The 18,661-nt window shown below is 44.5% G+C and overlaps 1 protein-coding gene across 4 annotated transcripts in view; it reads right to left on the reverse strand.

The window, feature by feature from the left end:
- Window positions 1-18,661, reverse strand: part of EXOC6B (exocyst complex component 6B) — a 318,042-nt gene that overhangs the window by 248,965 nt on the left and 50,416 nt on the right. For all 4 annotated transcript variants that reach the window (XM_075499433.1, XM_075499431.1, XM_075499435.1 and 1 more), the window contains exons 2-6: window positions 16,241-16,406; window positions 9,477-9,524; window positions 7,201-7,291; window positions 7,047-7,092; window positions 2,310-2,514 (exon numbers count right to left, since the gene is read on the reverse strand). In XM_075499433.1, coding sequence (XP_075355548.1) covers window positions 2,310-2,514; window positions 7,047-7,092; window positions 7,201-7,291; window positions 9,477-9,524; window positions 16,241-16,406 — 556 coding nt within the window. The remainder of the gene's footprint in view (window positions 1-2,309; window positions 2,515-7,046; window positions 7,093-7,200; window positions 7,292-9,476; window positions 9,525-16,240; window positions 16,407-18,661) is intronic.

Consider the following 18,661-nt stretch of genomic DNA (forward strand, 5'->3'; position numbering starts at 1 on the left):
ACACCAAACTCCACCAAAGGAGGATGAGAACAGGGTGAGGAAATAGAGTTCTTCCCCCCAAATCTTTTCACTGTTGTCAGATCAGGCACTTCTTGAGCCCAAAACAGTCTGTTCAGTCAGCAACCCACAGGGAACCCGGCAAAAGGACTTGGCCAGTTTGTCCTTGAAGACGTGGAAAATTGTGCACGAGAAGCTCCACAGGTCTATCACCCACAGAATGAAGAACCAACTTTTCCCCCCCTTATTTCAAGCGTGGCCCCTGCTGGTTTCCCTCGCTGGGCTCCAGTTCTTGTATTTGGGTAGGGCAGGAGCAACCAGTCCCTACCAACCCCCAGGGTCTCTCCCGATTATGCGGGTGGCAAACATTGCAAGGAGGAAGGGTCAGAAGTGGTGAGCAAAACACCAGGAGAGTGCCCATAGCAGAAAAATAAATGCCAGTATGGGCTACTGCAACTTTTTCAGCTTTGCTGTAAAAAGACAGATTTCTTAAGCGCAAGAGATGGAGAATTAACAGAGCTCCAGGCAGGGCACGAGCTCTCCCCAGGAGCAGAAGGGACAGGAGGGAGGGAGGTGAAGAACGGGAAGAAGTGCTCCGTGGATCTGAAAGGGACGGAAAGCACAAAGCTACAAAAATATCTCTACTCAAAAGACAGCAAAGGAAGCTATTTGAAATGATGGGGAATTTCTCAAAATTGGTCTGCCTAAGCAGCCAAGGACACGTGGCTGGACGTGCACATCTCTCCCCACCCCTCAAAGCAATCAGCCACGGGGCCGGGAGGTTTAAATACCCCTCCCAGCATCATGACGACAAAACTGGAAACTATGAGAAGAGGATGCAACATCTGCATCCTCTTAGGTCTCTATAATTGGTAAATATCCTTAATAGGATATAGAGAAGTTATTTATTTATTTAAAGTAGCACATTCGCTGCGTTAATTGGGCACCAAAAGACAAATGAAACTCCTATTCCTTTCCAGCCGCAGAGCCACAGGAACCAAGGAAGAATCTTTTAAAAAGTTTGGCTGCTGTAATGAACAAAAATAGAGCATTTTTTGTAAATAATTACTGTTCTAGAAACTGCTGTATCAGCTAAATTCAGCACAAGAACACCCTTAGCCTTCCCGGGCATCGCCACCGCACATATCTGGCTCCACGACAGGATGTCCAGGTCACAGCGTGTTTTCTGCAGATTCAGAAAGACTAGTTTGATTCGATGCAACAACTAACAAAAAAGCTCGCTGAACTCTCAGATGCAGCATGGCATCTCTCCACAGCTCTATTACACAATATAAGGCTTGGTTTGTTTTCCCACAGTACTAGAGAGAGGTTGAGAAGACAGTAAGGCAGCGGATATACTGTAAATTAAATCAATTAATAGAAATCCTCAAGCTAGACCATTTTACAGGAAGGATGGTGTTTACAAGACAGAAAAATCGAACTTGCCTGTATCTCTACCCATAAACATAACAGCACAATTTTATCATCTTGTGAAAATTATAGCAAGAGTCCTTCCCATAAATCAAGAAGTCCAATCCATCAATCACTAGCAGAGGAAGTAGTTTACTGCTCATGAGAGGTAACATTCCATTACTAGTGGATTTGAATTTCATCAAAGTAGCAAAGTTCTTTTTAAGAGCCACTGTGAGCAATGCTCCCCGCCTGTGATAAGAAAACCTGTCTTGAAATTCAAAACTAGAATATTAAAGAAGAGTGAGAAAAGGCAATTCCATTTTAAAACATGCATGGGGATGTCCAATTAACCAGGTTCATCTTTTATAGACGTCAACTGCTAGGCAAACACAAGCAAGCCGCAATGAAAGTTTACCCAGTATTTGAAAATCAGTTTAAGATGCAAAAAAAAATTAAATTGCAGTCAGCGCGTGAACTTCTATTGCTTTACCCCAAACCTGGGAGATCAACACTGGTGTCCCCAGGTCTTCCAGCTGCCACCAGGCACAGCAGCACAAATGCCCCTGTCCTGCTAAGCGGAAAATATGAGTTACACACCGCGGCTGCACCCCCGGGCTCTGGGCTAGCAAGAGCCTCCGGCAAAATACAGGCAGGAGAAGACGACGACAAAAATGGTCTATCACTTTTCAACGGTACAAAAATCAGAAGATAACCTCTAGTAGTAACCACAGAATGAATTAGGTGAATCATTGCTTCACCTAATAACAAAATTACTTCAACATTTAAAACTGTTTACTGCCTTGGGATTGGAGAAGTAGAACTTTGTTTAAACACAACTGTGAACCACCCTCCTCTTCCAAAAAAGCCTCCACCACGTGTGCACACAGAACAAGTCCTACCTGCTTCATTGCTGTCTCTCCAATCTTGTCAGAGTGCTTACGGATACTCTCCAAGAAATCCTTGAGGTCTGACATGGAAACTTCTTTGATCTCTTCACGCAGCTTTGGAATATTATCCACCATGATCTTGCAGAAGCGGTAGTGGCTCACTTGGGGCAGGTACGTGTGCTCAAGGTGCTCCAGGGTCTTGAGCGCAGGGTAGTGTCTGGGGAAAGCAAGCAAGGCAGATGTGGAAAGAAGAACGGCTATTTCCATCTCACTTCCCCTCTGAAATGTGCATTAACTGTAAATAATTTAATATATCTATCAAAAACCTCAGCTCTGTTCAAAGGAACATAGACCTTAGCATCCAGGTCACCATAAAAGCATCATTTTCCTTTGGAAACAGAGCAGCAGAGAAACCCAAAGGTGAGCAGCAGCTCCTTACTCAGTGCTCTGATGTGCAGACACGGACCGGCTGGGTCACAAGTGACCAGCAGCAGCTGAGCCCAGCAGCAGCTCTCACCCACAATAAAGCCATTTGGGGCACCGTATCCCAGAGGGAAGGAAAAGTTGGCAACCACACGTAGTATTTTTAGGTTATGTGAGAAAAAGCTCAGCCCCACGTGCACAGAGGAGCACAGAGGCACAGCGGCTCATGGGGGAACCCCAGAAAGACCCTGGACTGGTCTCCCCAGGAGAGCCGTCAGCCCCGTGGATGGAGGTGACACCCACAAGGTGAGGGGGTCTCTGGAACACCTCCTACACCAAGGGGGCTGTGTCAGGTATGGGGCACGTTATGGGATACAGCATTTGGGGACTGCATCTCTAAGTCTTTTCCTGGGTCAAGGGCTCTCTCTTCTGGGTGCACGTCTGTGTGCATCACCTTCATCCCGACCAGCCAGACACGGGGACAGGATGATGCTGTTGGTGTTTGTGAGTGCGGAGCGTTTCTGCCTGTTGGTCTGTGCGGCTGGCTCTGCGCGTATACAAGCGTGCGTGTTGTATACGTGCCTGCTGGGAGCACACACTCAGCCTCGCTCCTGCTCGGACCCGGGGCACGGGGCTACAGCAGACTTGTCTCCGTCATGCCGCCTGATTCAGCAGCCCCAACAGTGAGGTGCCGTAAGACAGAAGCATGGAGATGGGAATATACCATAATATACCACAGACTGATAAACTGGTGTCTAACACATGTTAATATCCAATATCTGCTACCAGCATGGATACTTGTTATTCTGTTGTAAAGATCTTGGACATGAGAGCTCTCAGACTTCTTTCCCCGTGCACACCAGGAGTCAGATCCCACCTTTCTCCCAGCTGTTCAAACGCTGTGAAGCACCATTAAAAACACTTTCCACTCAAAGTACTTTTTCTTTAGATAGAGGTGAAAATCTGGATAAAAACCCCAGATTAGGGGTCCAACAGCTACATTTTCTACAAAGTCCCTGCCTCTCCAGCAACTACTGTTGTACCACTGGGGTATGTCACCTTTGCCATGTTGAAAATAATTTATTTCCCCACTCTATAAGAAATATACCTTATAAATTTAAGAATGCAAAATTCCCAAAGTTTCTTCCCCCATGCACAATGCATGCCTTTATATTTTGGTCATGCCCAATGGCCTTAGGGAAGGCACTGTAAATTTTATCCTACCTTTCTGCATAAAAGCAACCTTCATAGCCTGACAGAAGATGCTAAATGGAAAACTATTCTAAGCAAATAATTCTTCTCAAACGCCCTCCCTCTTTTCCCTTTGGGAAGTGGGAGTCCATAGGATTTTCGCCTGTTCAATGGAATTCAGGAGCCCTCCTGAATGGCAATGTAAAATGCGAGACCATCCTCCCCCTGGTCTGACCACAGATCTGGTCAAAGGTTAAAAAAAAAAAAAAAAAAACTTATCAGGGAACCACCTAGGAAGCATTAGCAGGGTCTGTAAGAACTTATTTCAGACTAACACCAGGTCACAGTCACCTCTTGGGTGAATTAAGGCAACTTTAGCTGACTACACCCATGGTTAATCCTGGCCACAAGCACCTGCCACTTACACCTTGAATTTTGGGGGGAGAAAAAAGTGTTTAGTCATAAGAAACGTATTAGCACCACTGAAAAAAAAAAAAAAAAAAAAAAAAAAAAAGACCTGACACTCATATCCCCATTCCAAGTAATTCTTGCCTGAACTCCAGGCAGGTCCACAGGGGAGTTATTTTAACCAGAAGTGGCCTGTCCTGTTCCCAACACCAGAAGTCAAACGGATTAACCCCGTAACCTGGCCGGTGTTTACACTACCGTAAAGTATGAAAAACTATTTGCAATAAAATGCAAACGTCTCTGGAGAGAAACTTAGGAGCACGCAGAAAGCCAGAAATTGAACCAGAGGAATAAACACGCGTTGGGGGGGTTGTTACATTTTAGGGCATTGTTTGTTGAACTAGAAGCAGCAAAAAGGTGGCCGGGGGGACAGCGTGCGGTCACTGATGGGGTCCCCAGCTGCCTGCCGAAAACAGAGTCCCAAACACGGGAGGGCAGAGGAAAGCTCAACGCTGTTCTTGTGCGAGATGCGCGGAGGCCAGCGATTCCTGCGGCTGAGGTCCTGCCGCCTCAGCCCACATAACATCCCTTACGCTAATGCCTACTATCAGCCACCCAGAGGTTGCCCAGCTCTGTGGCCCCCGGCACTGCTGCACCAGTGAAACAGGAGCTCTTGCCAAGTGGGGGAAGCAGCATTTTGATAAAACAGAGTCAGAGCTGGCTTTTGGGGGTTTTTTTCCTGGAAATACCCAGGCCCTGCTCAGGTGGGTACAGCTCTACAGAGGCTTCTCGGCTACAAGCAGGATGAAGCATTCTCATTTCATGGATATGACAAGTGACCCAGGGTAAAAAAAAAAAAAAAAAAAAAAGACAGATCCCTCTGGAGCCCTGCAGAACCAGGAGGAATATCTGAAGGCAGGGGGGTGCTTCTCATCACTTTCCAAGAAGCAGCCACATGTGTCCCAGCCGTTGGAGAGAAGCTCTTTCTGTCCCTTCCTTAAATCCTGGACAACAGCAGATGAAACATTTCTCTCCATCTCTTCTCTCTGCTGGTTGCACAGCCGCTGCTCCGGGTTCGGACCATGCTTCGTTCCCCATCTCCAACTCCAGTTAATGGCCACAGATTCTGCATTTGGCAAACGCCTGCGTTCGGTTTATAAACCTCACACAGCAAACAGCACATAACTCATTTTGTCTACCTTGGGCGAGTTGACTTTATTCACCCCGAATGCAAAACCTATTACTCCTCTGAGATTGCGTACTCAAAACTCGAGACTCACGCTAGTAACCAACTCCCTTGCTGGCTATCATGAAATGATATATAAGTGAGACCGGGTGCAGACACAAAAATATTTAATATGTTGTGCTGCGTTTGGTGAATGAAGCCATCAAATCCAGACAAAGAAAGAAGGAGGGGGGAAAAAAAAAAGCCAAGGGTTCAGATTTTCCTTAAATGTGGCTTTCAACTTCTATTTGTTTCAAAGTGAACCAATCCAAAGGGGGGGGGGGAAGATGCAATTCTTAGAAGCAGACCCTGGAAACACTATCCAGAGCGAGGGAATCAAGCGGCATGTGGATTCCCTTCAAAAGTTCACAGTGCTGTGATCAGCTCCAGCTCCCCACCCCACATCTGTCAACAGATAAGCCCCTCACTGTTCGGGTAAACAGACTAAAAACACTTGGATAAACTATACGCTGCCCTATTCTGTACTGAGCCATCCTGAGACGGAGAGCGAGCTTTGTGAACAGCTAAATAAGCTCCCTATAACTCCTCCGGCCAGCCCTACTTACAGGAGTAATGCGTATCTGTTTACCCAAGACTCCTGGGTCCAAGGATGACAGAGAACAGCAGAGGCGGGAGGGGAAGTGTAAAAATACACCCATCCAATTAGTTATCGCCTTGTTCGAAACATCTGGTTTCTTCTGTATTGTTTCTATGATGGGATGGCAGGCACAAACCAGGCACCGGATCCGACTGCTCTCCCTGCGTGGCATTCAGCTGGAGCCTGCCGTGTTTTCAGCTGACCTCCTTCCAGCAGCTGCTCTTTGCCCGATTTGCCACCCCCAGGGCTACAACGTGCCTCCGAAGTCCCATGCTGCTTAAACAAACCGTCCCCCAGGATCCCAGCCACGCAAATATCTCGGACCGTGGTTTCATCCTTCAGCATCACAAGAGATGCAGGGTGGGAAAAATCCTAGATTTACAGCTCATGATTTCTGAGCCAGAAGGTCCTTCAGCCAGGAAGTCCTTCAGCTCACTCTTCGGAACAATTATTTCTACCGCAAAATAAGCCGTACGCCTTCTTACCAACTTCCACCATCCTACACAACATTTCTCAGGAGCTTGGCTTCCATTCACATTCATCGGTTTCTCTCAGATTATATCAGGTTTTGTACTATGACATTCATAGAGTGAAATCTAGTTAATAGCGCTTAAGTACCAAGTCATGCATGGATTACATGCATCCCAACAGTGAGCTTCCATGAAAAAAGTGAACATCCACCTTAATTTAAAAGCCTAACACAATATAAAATTAGAGCCTGCAGCAATCCCGGTTCTAGGCTACACTGCAGGAGGCTGAGCAGGACCATGAAGATACCAGCCAGAAATCAGGTAAGTTAACTGATTTTGAAGTCCTCAGTTTTGAGGACCTCTTTAATTTATCTGGCACCAAACGAGTGCTTTTCAACTCTTCCAACACAAACCCCAGTCTATACAAAATTTACCTTTTAGATTTCATTTGCTCTCGCAGTTTGCTGTACATCTCCAGGACTGGAAAGAGAAGGAAAACACACAAGCATTGAGACAGAAGCACAAAGCAGAGACACATGAATTAAAATAAACAGCTACACAAATAAAGAGCAATTTCAGATTCCTCACCAGGAAGACACAGCGTTAGCTTATCAACCGTCGCTGAAATATTTCTCTGTTGTAATCGGCATTGCTTCAGCTCTTCCATTGCTATTATCAACTTCAGAAAGGAAAAACAAAAAAAAAAGTTTCACTAAGAACAGTAAACAGAGCAGAGAGGATATAAACTGCTTTGCACTTGTCACGACCATCCAAACAGTAGGTTGACAACAAAGCCTACTCTGATAACCGGAGAGCTCACCGAGTACTGCACGGCGTCGCTGAAATAGGGAGGACGGGCAGCTTCGGGTTGTTTAATCAAGCAGTAGAAGCATTTCCTAGCCTAATTTCAGTAAGCAAGCAGCAAAACCAAAGCCATCAAAATACCAGCCTCGTAGCACATCCTGTGAATTCCAAAAATGATTTCCCCTTCCCATTTTATTCATCTCTTCCCTACTCCCTCTCTCCAAGCTTCTCTTTTCTAGTTCTTCTCAAAGACAGGATGTGGCCGCTCACTCCCAGAGGGATTCTTACCATCACAAACTCACAAGGATTTTTAAATGCTCAGTCTCCAACAGAAAAACCTGTGCATCTGGACAGGGAGGGCAAAACAAGGACCGGCCATCGCATACAAAAGAAAACTCCTTAGTTTCTTTTTTTCAAAGGGGCAGGTCACAGATTTGTCCTCTCGAGTACCAACTTATCTCCACAGCACCAGACTGAGATTGCAAAGTCCTTTTGAAATCCCAGGCTCTTCTACCCTTGGAGGCGAATCCTCCGTTCAAGGTAAACCAGAGGTATGTTTACTTGATTCAGGAGAGAAGCTGCATCACCTCCTCCCCAAAGGGCACTTTTATCTTTAATCTTTATTAGAATAATTGGTCTGACACAGTCCAACATGGGGATTTTCTCATTTGTTTTTCAAATGCAACGCAGTTGACTGAAATAGCAATGCCTGCATGTACTCTGAGCAAAATGAAGGCTGGGTGTCTGGCAGGGCAGTTAAGAAGGAAAATAGAAGAGCTGCAAAGAGTAGATTTATATGGAATATATAGAGCAATGCGAGAAGGACCGTCCCTGGGAGTTCTCACACATCTCCATCTCAGGCATTTGAAAAACTTCAAGCATCAGAGCCTTCACGCATACTCAGCTCTGAAGTCCCCCCAGCCTGTTAATATCCCCATATGATGAAGGGGCAGAAGAATGAATGTGGTCAGAGGCATATCGCATCCAAGACAAGCTCAGTCGCTTCCTTTTCTCCATGCCTTGATGCCTCTACCCATGCAGCTCAATAACCACCCTGACTTTACTTGCTGCTTCACTGCACTGTGAAGCAGGAGCCAGACTTTCCAGCTCATATTCATAGAATCACAGAATGGTTTGGGTTGGAAGGGACCTTCAAAGATCACCTATTTCCAAACCTCCTGCCATGGGCAGGGACATCTTCCACTGCATCAGGTTGCTCAAAGCCCCATCCAACCTGACCTTGAAGGCTTCCAGGAATGGGGCATCCACAACTTCTCTGGGCAACCTGGGCCAGTATCTCACCATCCTCATCATAAGAAGTGTCTTCCTTATGTCCAATCTAAATTTCCCCTCTTTCAGTTTAAAACCCTTGCCCCTCATCCTGTCACTACAGGCCCCGGTAAAAAGTCTCTCTCCATCTTTCTTATAAGCCCCCTTTAAGTACTGAAAGGCTGCAATAAGGTCTGCCCGGAGCCTTCCCTTCTCCAGGCTGAACAACCCCAACTCTCTCAGCCTGTCCTCACAGCAGAGGTGTTCCAGCCCTCTGACCATCTTTGTGGCCTCCTCTGGACCCGCTCCAACAGCTCCATGTCTTTCCTGTGCTGAGGACCCCAGATCTGGACGCAGCACTGCAGGGGGGGTCTCACCAGAGCAGAGCAGAGGAACAGAATCCCCTCCCTCGACCTGCTGGCCACGCTGCTTTGGATGCGGTATTGTTATGACCGATCCCATTCACGCCACTCAGGGCTGCAGGAGCAAGCCCACAACTTGATTATTGTTGCTTCAAGTCCCTCCTGCTTCCCAGGCTTTGCCTTCCACTGGCTTTCAATCCACAAGCAGTGAAAAAAGAAAAATCACTTCCCAACGCTCACACAACTCCTCGTTCATGCAGAAAAGCAAAATACAGGAAGGAGAATCAACGCACGCTTTAATACCAATGCCGTGTACGTTATCAGTTAAAGCTGGGCAGTTATTGATGCTCAGTGTAATTTGCCACTAGTGAGTACAGCCAAATAACAGAAAAGCAAAAAACAGACAGAATGAATGAATGTATCACTCACTTCTCTTCCTTCATTCTGCAGCTTTCGGTTGGTGTCCGTCACTTGATTCTGCAGGGATATTGGGGAAAAAAAAAAAGACAAAGCACATCTACATGTAAATCAGGACAATGTTTTTCACGGAAAGGAAACTGTACATAAACACCATCACTTTTCACACAGTCTTCGTCTGCACGGCATAAACCAGTTTTAATTAGCTGCTTTAATAGTCATCGCCATTCTGGCAGATGGGATGCCAACAGCCACACAGTGAACACCAAGGATTTTCTTCCCTGCTACCAGAGAAAAGTAAAAGGCAACAGGAGTTAAAACTGTTGCATGGCAGCCCCAAAATGCTGCAGTCTTAATGGATAAATTTTGTAGCAGACGCTCACACGGGTTCTCATCTTAAAAGCTATTTTACCTGAGTGGTAGAGGAATTAATCTACTTGGTGGTGGGGAGGGAAAATTTAACAAATAGGTTTTAACTCCTTAATATCACAGCAAGAAAAGAACTCTTCAACATGGGCTTTACCTATAAAGTTCAAATATTTTCTTTTAGATCTTCCGATGCATCTCCCAGCTGGATCCCTCCTCCTGGCTGGTATAAAGAGGTATTTTTATATACCTGGTATATATCTGCTATAAAAAAGGTATTTATTTTCTTTACTAAGCCATCTTTCTACATTATCCTATCAAGCTGGGGCTCACAGTTCAAAAATTTCCCACTTTGCAAACTTGTAGGTTCCTGGACTAGCAAGATCACAGCGGTTCAGCCCTTTACAGCCCTAGGCATCAGTTTGACTCAGTAAAGACACACATGAGAACAAAGCTAATTTTTAGACTCATCAGGATAGAAAATAAGCAGCTTACACATTATTTAGACAACAAGTAGAAAGATGACTTTGGGAATTCTCCTGAATACTCATTCAAGTTCAGACAGGAGAAGGTTTGTAAATAGAGATACCATCTTCTACAAACCAGCTGGGGTAGCTGAAAAAAATTAAACAAACTTTCAAGTAAACATGCCCAGCTCCAGGTCTTCAGCAAAAGCAGCCAATGATAAAGGTAAATACCAGCAGAGAAGGCCTGCTCAGGGTTCGGGTGCCTCACGTCAGTCTAAGACTAACATGCCATAAAACTACTTTTTTTTCCTCTTTTCACAGCTACTAAAGTTGTAAATATTCATTTCCAGGCTTGTCTCTAAGATGTCTCAGAGGTTTCTAGTTTTACTCAGGCTTACTGTACAGTGGAAGCTGCTGCTGGATTTCAGCCGGCATCATCAAATTTTATGAACTAGTTCCTGTGTGTTTTCAGTTCTGTTCGTTCTATAGGCAAAATCAGTAACAGAGCTTGGACAACAGCGTGAGCTGCGACACGGAGCTCTCAAAGCATATTCAGGAGCATAGGATCACACAAACCAACTTAAGATCTTTGTTTCCTGACGCTTTTCAACAATTGCAGAAACCAGCTGAATTTTTAATGAATTTATCACTAGTGAAGGAACATCATTTGATGCTCTCCAATTATCCAACAGAACATGGATGGCGCACGGAGCAGCAGCAGAGCAAAGCAGGACGAGCTTCAAGGTGGATTCAGAAGATAACAGCCACCTCTTTCCCTCTGGAGCTCACCAGGAGGCAACCAGTTCAGATGGGAGGGGAGTTTTGTATTAGTATATACCAAATTGATTCAGGATCCAATTTGTTTCCTGCTGACTATTGAAAGATACTGGGCAACAACAACAATTTCCCAGACTGGTCCAAACTTCGGCAGGAGGTCTCACACTGAGAGCTTGGTGTTGCTTCAACGAGCAGAGCCACCCAGCCTCACAGGCTTCCTTTTGTTTTAACACTGGCCATGCTGGTTTTTAAGCTTACCATGATGTAAGAAGAGGAGTCATCCCATGATCTCCCCGCGCACAATTTCTCTACAGCATCTGCATCATATTGCTCCCCCTTCTGCAGTAGCTTCAGCTCTCCTGGCTGCTTGCCCTGTGCAAAAACTGCTCATTTCCTTTATGATGTATTGAGATTTTACGAGCAGGAGCACAAGCGTCTCTTCCAAAGATTATTTTATTTGCTTATATCCTGAAAATCCCACCAGGAAAAAGGAATCCATGTAGGGTAATTCAAAACTGCTCCTAAAATAATGCCAAGGCTGTACTAGTCTTCTATTAAAATTACATATCAATCCCAGCTAAAGCAAAAAGTAAGAGTATATTCTGCCCTTGCACACTAGGAGTTTTCAGGGGGCGGGGGGTGTGTGTTTTGTTTTGTTCTTAAGGTCTACATCCATACCTCGAAAAATTAGATGATTATTTATATAGACTCTCTGTAGACACGTTGAAGCTTTTCAGACGAAGAGATTTTATAATCCGAGACAGACGCACAGCAAGGGGGGACAGACAACAGGTGGGCACACGTGAAGAATGAGACGACGGGATCACACAAGGGGCTTACGGGACGCTCAAGTCGTTAGTTCATTCATCTATATACGGAACATGTGGTACGGAGCAGAGCTTTTGTTTGGGGGGTTTTAAACATCACTCTGCTATCATTTAGAAAGTGTCAGTGTGATGAGAGAGAGGAGCAAAGGGCGCTGGAGAGGAATCCTGGGAATGGACCCGAAGGGCACCACTGTGACCCCTCACGGCTGTGCTGACTCCATCCCTCCATCCAACACCCACCTACCGCCGATTTTCACCCTCCCTAAGAAAGGGAGGGTGACTGTGGAGCGAATCTTCGAGTCAGCAACTTATGAACTTCCCAATCTGGAGGGTGCACCCAAAAACTGGGTTCATTACCCACCACTGCAGCCGTTCTCCTTCCGTTTACCTAACCCCCATGGGAATCCGCTGTACGGCCGTTGCACTTTTAGGCCATCACCGCACCCTGGGGCAGCGAGATCCCCCACTTGATTTCGCACGGATGAAGGTGAGCCTCCCTTCGCTCTAAGCCGGTTGCCTCAGTTTAATTAGATCTGCCTTAATCTGAATGCACAAAGCAATAAAAATTGCTTCCTATTCATAGATTCTCATAGATTCCTATAGCTTCATAGATCTTACAACTGCGTGCAGCAGTACTGCGCATGGGGGAAGAGAAGATTAGAATTGCAGATGTCTTTTCAGAGAAAAGCCTTTTTATTAATTGCCATTCAAGAGTGGCAGGTGTCAAGTGCTAAACTTGGGCAGAGATAACCAGCCCCATAAAACAGGGCAACAAATGACTCGACAGTAGCTCTTCAAAAACGGACCCGGTGATCACAGTACGTCAAACTGAAGAAGAGTCAGTGCTATGCTGTTACTAAGAATGCAAGATCACACGAGTATGCGTGAACAACATCCTACAACACACCTGAAACAACCCTTCTGCGCCATTTCACTGGTGACTGATTGCCTGCCCCAGCTCAGAAACCATGCTTCTCACAAACAAAAAAACCCAAACCGCATCAACTGGAAGGACTTCAGAGTAGGAAAGTAAAAAAATGACCCTTCAGGATGGAGTGGGGCTACCTACCTTACAGAGGACAAGACCAGAGAAGAACACTCCTACAACCTCCAACCTGTAGAAGACTGCTGCAAAACCAAGAAGGAATCATCTCTCTTTTGTGCCTGACAGGTCAAAAAGTAGTAGACCTAAAAAAGACTTTTCAACGATGTAACCTGAGTTTCCTAGAGAAGGAAGGACAGCAGGACCTGAGGGAAGGCTAACATTAGAAGAGGTTAGATAAAAATCCATCAGGAATGACACAGCTGAAGAAGAACTTGCTTAAGAGAAAAAAAGATGGACTAGGCGATTTCTTGAGGTTGCCACCAGCCCTGCGACTCCGTGATCCTTTCCCCTTCGCACCTCGAGTCATGTTTTCCAAGTTGAACCATCCTAATGTATAATCTACCTTTGACCTTTTAATTTCCACTGGAACCTTTAGGAGATGGAACAGCCGGACTGGTACATGGTTTCCAAGACCCAGTAGTACTGACCGTTTATAGGTTTGAGAACAGGTCAACATCACACTGCTCAATTCCTAATGAGGAAGAACATTTGTGCAGTACAAGATATGAGATGGTTTAAGATGTATAAAACGAAAAAAAAACCAAAGCAACAAGATTGTCCTTTGAAACCACTTAAGAAGTTAAGAGTTGCCATAGTGAAACTATATAGTTAAAAAAAGAATAAGCAAACACAAAAAGAAGTTTTGGTTTAAAAAAATTTAAATATCATCCAAATTAAGGAGATGCCTTTTTGAAAATGTACCCCATGTATTTTCAATTAACTTACTTTTTTTATCCATATATAGATTACTAATCCGTGACCTAGCATCTCTTCGAAACTACACAAGGTTGCCTAGAAATTCATTGCAGAGGAGCTCCTCTGCTGATCAAGAAGAGAAAAGTTCCCAATTCAGTGCTAGCCCTTCACAGGACACAAAAGCAGGACAGAAAGTTTAGCCATAGAGTCCTGATCAGGTTTTAAGTTGACTTGGGGCCACCTGAAATACAGCATTACAGTACAGAGGGAAGAGGGCAGCTGTGTTACACATGAATGGGGGGGATCGTGCAGCCAGCTCATATTTAGCATGTGCACTCTTAAAACAATGAACGCTGATAGTTCTGCAAGCGTGATATTATACACAATACCCCAAAGCTAAAAGCACACGAGTGAAGATACACACTACAGATGCAATACGGAGGGCATTTATTTTATTGCTGGTTGCATGTAGGTTCAAAGACCAGCTCTATTGAGAAAAAGACGAAGATCAAATAGAGAATGAATGGCTGGAACAAAACACACTCTCACCACTGGACCCATGGATGATTCCCTGGGGAAACCCTTACAAAGAGGGCTCAGTATTTCTCAAATAAGTTTCTGTGTATATTTTTCCCATGTGCCGTTTTATAGATCACATAGTAATGGAAATCAAGAGAGATCCTGAGGGTACAGAGATGGACTTCACAGTCCGCCACCAACAAAGTAGCTGTTTGTAGAATGGGAAACAGCAACAAGCCTTTGCAAACAAACAATGTGGAATTCTTGGCTAGAAACAATAGCTGGGGAAAAAAAAAAAAAAAAAAAACTTCTTTCATGGTATTTCCAATGGCCTCATCCTGCAATCAACTGCTGGATGAATCCTTGACATGGAAAATGCCACTGTAATTATACGGGTGCTTCTGGTGTCAGGACACCCTCCCCATGAAGGTGATCCTGCGAGCACGCATCCCTTTGTGGGATGGAGACCTGTGTGTGTAAAGCTAGAAGCCTGCTAGGAAATGCCAGAGGTAGTTTTAAATGAATAAATAAATGTATGAAAAGCAGCAGTCAGCACACTGAAGTTAGAGTTCTTCCTTCTTTTCCAGAAAACTTGCTTTTCTGAGATCCCCCCCCCCTTTATTTATAACTTTTTCCTTTCTAATGCCCATTGAATGGTCTCCCACACTCCTAGACTCCCAGAAAGGTCCTTCTCAAGAGGTCAAACTCCACTCAGCCAGAAAGACTTGCTGTGCTGGTCTCTGGAGACAGTCCACGCCTTTTTGGGTGCCACACAACTCAGCCCCATTCACTAAGTGACTGTGCTGGGAGGTTGCTTTTGGTTTTCAAATCAAGGTCACACCTTGCTGCTGCAGCAAGGGATGGCACAGCAGTCTCCCCCACCTCTGTTCTAACTTGTGTAGGAAAATGAGGAAGGTTCTCTGACCTCTAACGCCGATTAAGTCATTGTTGTGCTTTTTTATATGCCCCCAATTGTGGAATACTTGTATTTTAAGGCACAGCAGCCAAGCTTCAACTACAAGCCCACCTGGCTCCCACACATAGGAACACCTCCAACCTCTAGGTCCTTTTTCTCCCCAGAAACCTGCCCAGTTTCCTCCGCACCACTTATCCACATTCTGATCCTACAAATGGCTTTTTCCACATACTACTAAACACAGTTTTTCAAGAAATAGGTAAATTCCACCTTCCTCTCGTCTTTCTGCACAGCTTTAAAGGCCGCAATACTTGGAAAGCCCATTCGTAGCTGTAACCATTTTACTTTCTCCATTCCCAGCTCTAACCATTTTACCTTCTACTTAAGCCAACCAAACCTGGAGATGCTACTGAAACAGAATCAAGCTGTGCGTTTGTTTACGCAGTCTTTCTGTATTTAGTAAAATTAGTAGTTATTTTTCACTACTGTTCCTGCTTACACCTGAATACCTTACAATGCTCTGATGCTCATTCGCCCTTTAAATATTAATATTTCACTTGCCAACACTGGACAGAAACCTCGTGACTGCAGCAGAGTCAGATCTGCATCAGACTTCTTTGCTGATTTGTCTCAGACACAACGCTACCTGTGATGAGATTTCAATGTCAGATGGGGCACTAGAGTAGATGCTGCTATAGCAGACGTAATTCTGACTGTAGAGCTTATTTTTGCTTAAGAAATTGCTATGAGGTATAGCAGGAAAAGCACATGTTTCCTAATGCAAAACAGGCTTAGCTTTAAGCTTTCTTGTGCTTTTCACGTACCACACTGTTCCAGCTTACCCAAATAATTGTCAAACTTCAAATGACTAACCTATTGCTACAGGAAGACTGAAGAGAGATATATATTTAATTTATTTTTTAATTTTTTAGATAGAGGAGAGATGCTCTAGACAAAAGAAGACATTCACATGTTTTTCACAGAATCTCAGAGCGGTTGAGGTTGGAAGGTCCAACCTGAGGTCATCTGGTCCAAGCCCCCTGCTCAAGCAGGGCCACCTAGAGCCGGCTGCCCAGGACCATGTCTAGAGGGCTTTCTCTTACCTTCAGTTTTTGAGCTTCTCCTCTAACTTTCAGCAGCTCCGTGATGGAGTCCACAAAGCCCTGGTAATGGAAGTTGCACATTTTCTCAATCTCACGATCATGGTTTCTGATTCGTGCTTCCAGTTTCTCCATGAAACGACCGTGTTCTTCTCCATCATAGACAGACCTAAAAAGAAGATGCCAACGTTGGTCAAGATTCCAGTATCTGCTACTGTCATTACTTACAAGAACTATCCAAAAGATGACCTCTAAAGAAAAAAAAAACACAAACCCCTCCTGTGATAAAGGGATAGTTCTGCTTTTTATTTGCATACACCAGACACCAAACTCAGGTTTGAAAACCTTTCTATTCCGGCCTTTTTCATTTTCCACCTCTCAAACACCAACTTGATGTTCCATCAGAGACCACAACACAGCCGAGCCAGCGCTGAATCATCTGAAGCAAAGTCTCCGTGCTCTAGCTTTGAGCTCAGCCATCTCTGATCACTATCTGCTATCGTATGCTGTAACACAGAGCGCTCCTCTTGGACAGTTTTCTGGATGTTCTTTGGGCTTCAAGGGTAAAAGCTACAATGGAAAAGTATCACCTCTACAGCTGCCAAAATCCATTTCCCTTCCCATCCCCAATTTTGCCAGCACAGTTAGTCCTGACGCCTAAAGATGAAGAAGCACAGATGAAGACTACCCAAAGTGATGGGGACACCCCGATGCAAGATACAGGGTACGCTGTGCAAGCTGCAGGTGATGGGTAATCTTTGGTACAACCAAACAAAAACACTAGTGTTGAATTTAAAGGTGGAAGTTTAAAAAAAACTAAGTCTATCCTTCATATTTTCTTAAATTCCACGCAACTGGGAAGAGAAGCTTGAATTGCCACGTCAAGACACTTTTTGTTCTGTCCATTTCCAACGCACGCTGTCTGGTAATGATGATTATTTCCAACCGTTTTGTAAAGCAGCCTAGAAGGCGACTCTCTCATCCGCAGAAAGAGCCGCTGTGCAGAAGCAATACATCATGACTGCAAAATAAGCGACAGTTATTCTAGAAAGCAGAGGGATTGTGTCACACCCTGAAGTGGTATGGCATTTTCAGGGGGTTGTTTTCTTGCCTTTCTATAGTAAACATAGATGTTTTCTACAGAGCGTGGAAATCCCACCCTTAGACTTGTCTTTGTGAAGTTTTAGTATTTTGAGGAGCAGTGTTAACTCCTAAACCTGAATTCTCTCCCAATCCAAAAAAATTAAGTACGCAGTGAGATTTATGGAGTCTGAGCTTGTACTGTGTCAGAAAGTAAGGCTAAATTAAGTATATGCTGGATTCCATGCAGCAATTAGAGATAAAAGATGGGGAATGACAGAGCTGTAACAAGCTATAAGAATTTAAAAAAAATTACTAATCGCAGCAGTGACAAGCAACACTTCAGAAAAAAACAGAACTAGATTAATCCAGCTGGATATGTGAAATCTTTCTGCCTGCAGAAAGTGATGTGATCCTCCGGTGTGATCTGTGCTCACAAGTCCCTTTGGAGAATCCCACCTCTGCAATCCACAAAGGTCTCGAAGTAACACAGAAAACACCAAGACAGGACTAAAAGCTGGAGGAAATCTAGTTAGTTATCATTCTTTAAAACCTGCCCTAGCAATCTCAGTTATACAGTTTCAGTAAACCATGCTCAATGGCAAAACAAAAATGCCAAATCTTTCTAAGCTTTTTTAAAACTCAATGTAAAATAACACAGTCACCAAGAGTAGAAGTCTTCAAAGGTGACCATGTTGCCTTCTTTATTCCAAGGTAGAAGCTGCTTGGTGCTGAAGGTAAAAAAGAGAGATAACTTCCTAAAATTATATGAATGCCACCGCTAGCATGATGCTAGTGGTTTTTCCTTACGGCTTCGCAGAGTTTTGCTGGTAAAATATGAAAGTTGGAGACAGAGTGCCATCTAGTGCTGCGCAGCCTCTTCGCAGGGCCTCCCATGAAACTCAACCGGGCACCTCCGCTCTAACGAACGCTTAACTCAAAGATAACTCACATACAAGCAGCAAATACAGCTAGACCAGTTGTGTTTTCATTCAAGTATAAATTTATGGGGAAAAAAAAAAGCCAACAGTAATTATGGGTGCCAAATAAATGTGTTTTCATTCAAAGGAAAATACCATTGGCATTTACAGAGGCATCTATCAACCGGGGTGGGGGGATCTCAAAATTACTTACAAACTCCAGGCAAAGTTTCCTTTGCAGATGGCTAACCTAAGACATAAAGGTTCAACGACTAAAACCCTTTTATTACTTATTTTTTAGCCAAACTCTAGTGTTTAAAAAAAAAAAAAAAAGTTGGTGACAGGCAGCCACGAAATCCCAGCATCTTAGGGGTCAGCTCTAAGCTTATATTTAAACAAACTCTGTATCTTCCCTTTTGAGCTC

Source organism: Mycteria americana, chromosome 4 (assembly GCF_035582795.1).
Source record: "Mycteria americana isolate JAX WOST 10 ecotype Jacksonville Zoo and Gardens chromosome 4, USCA_MyAme_1.0, whole genome shotgun sequence".
Taxonomy (NCBI): Eukaryota; Metazoa; Chordata; class Aves; order Ciconiiformes; family Ciconiidae; genus Mycteria; species Mycteria americana.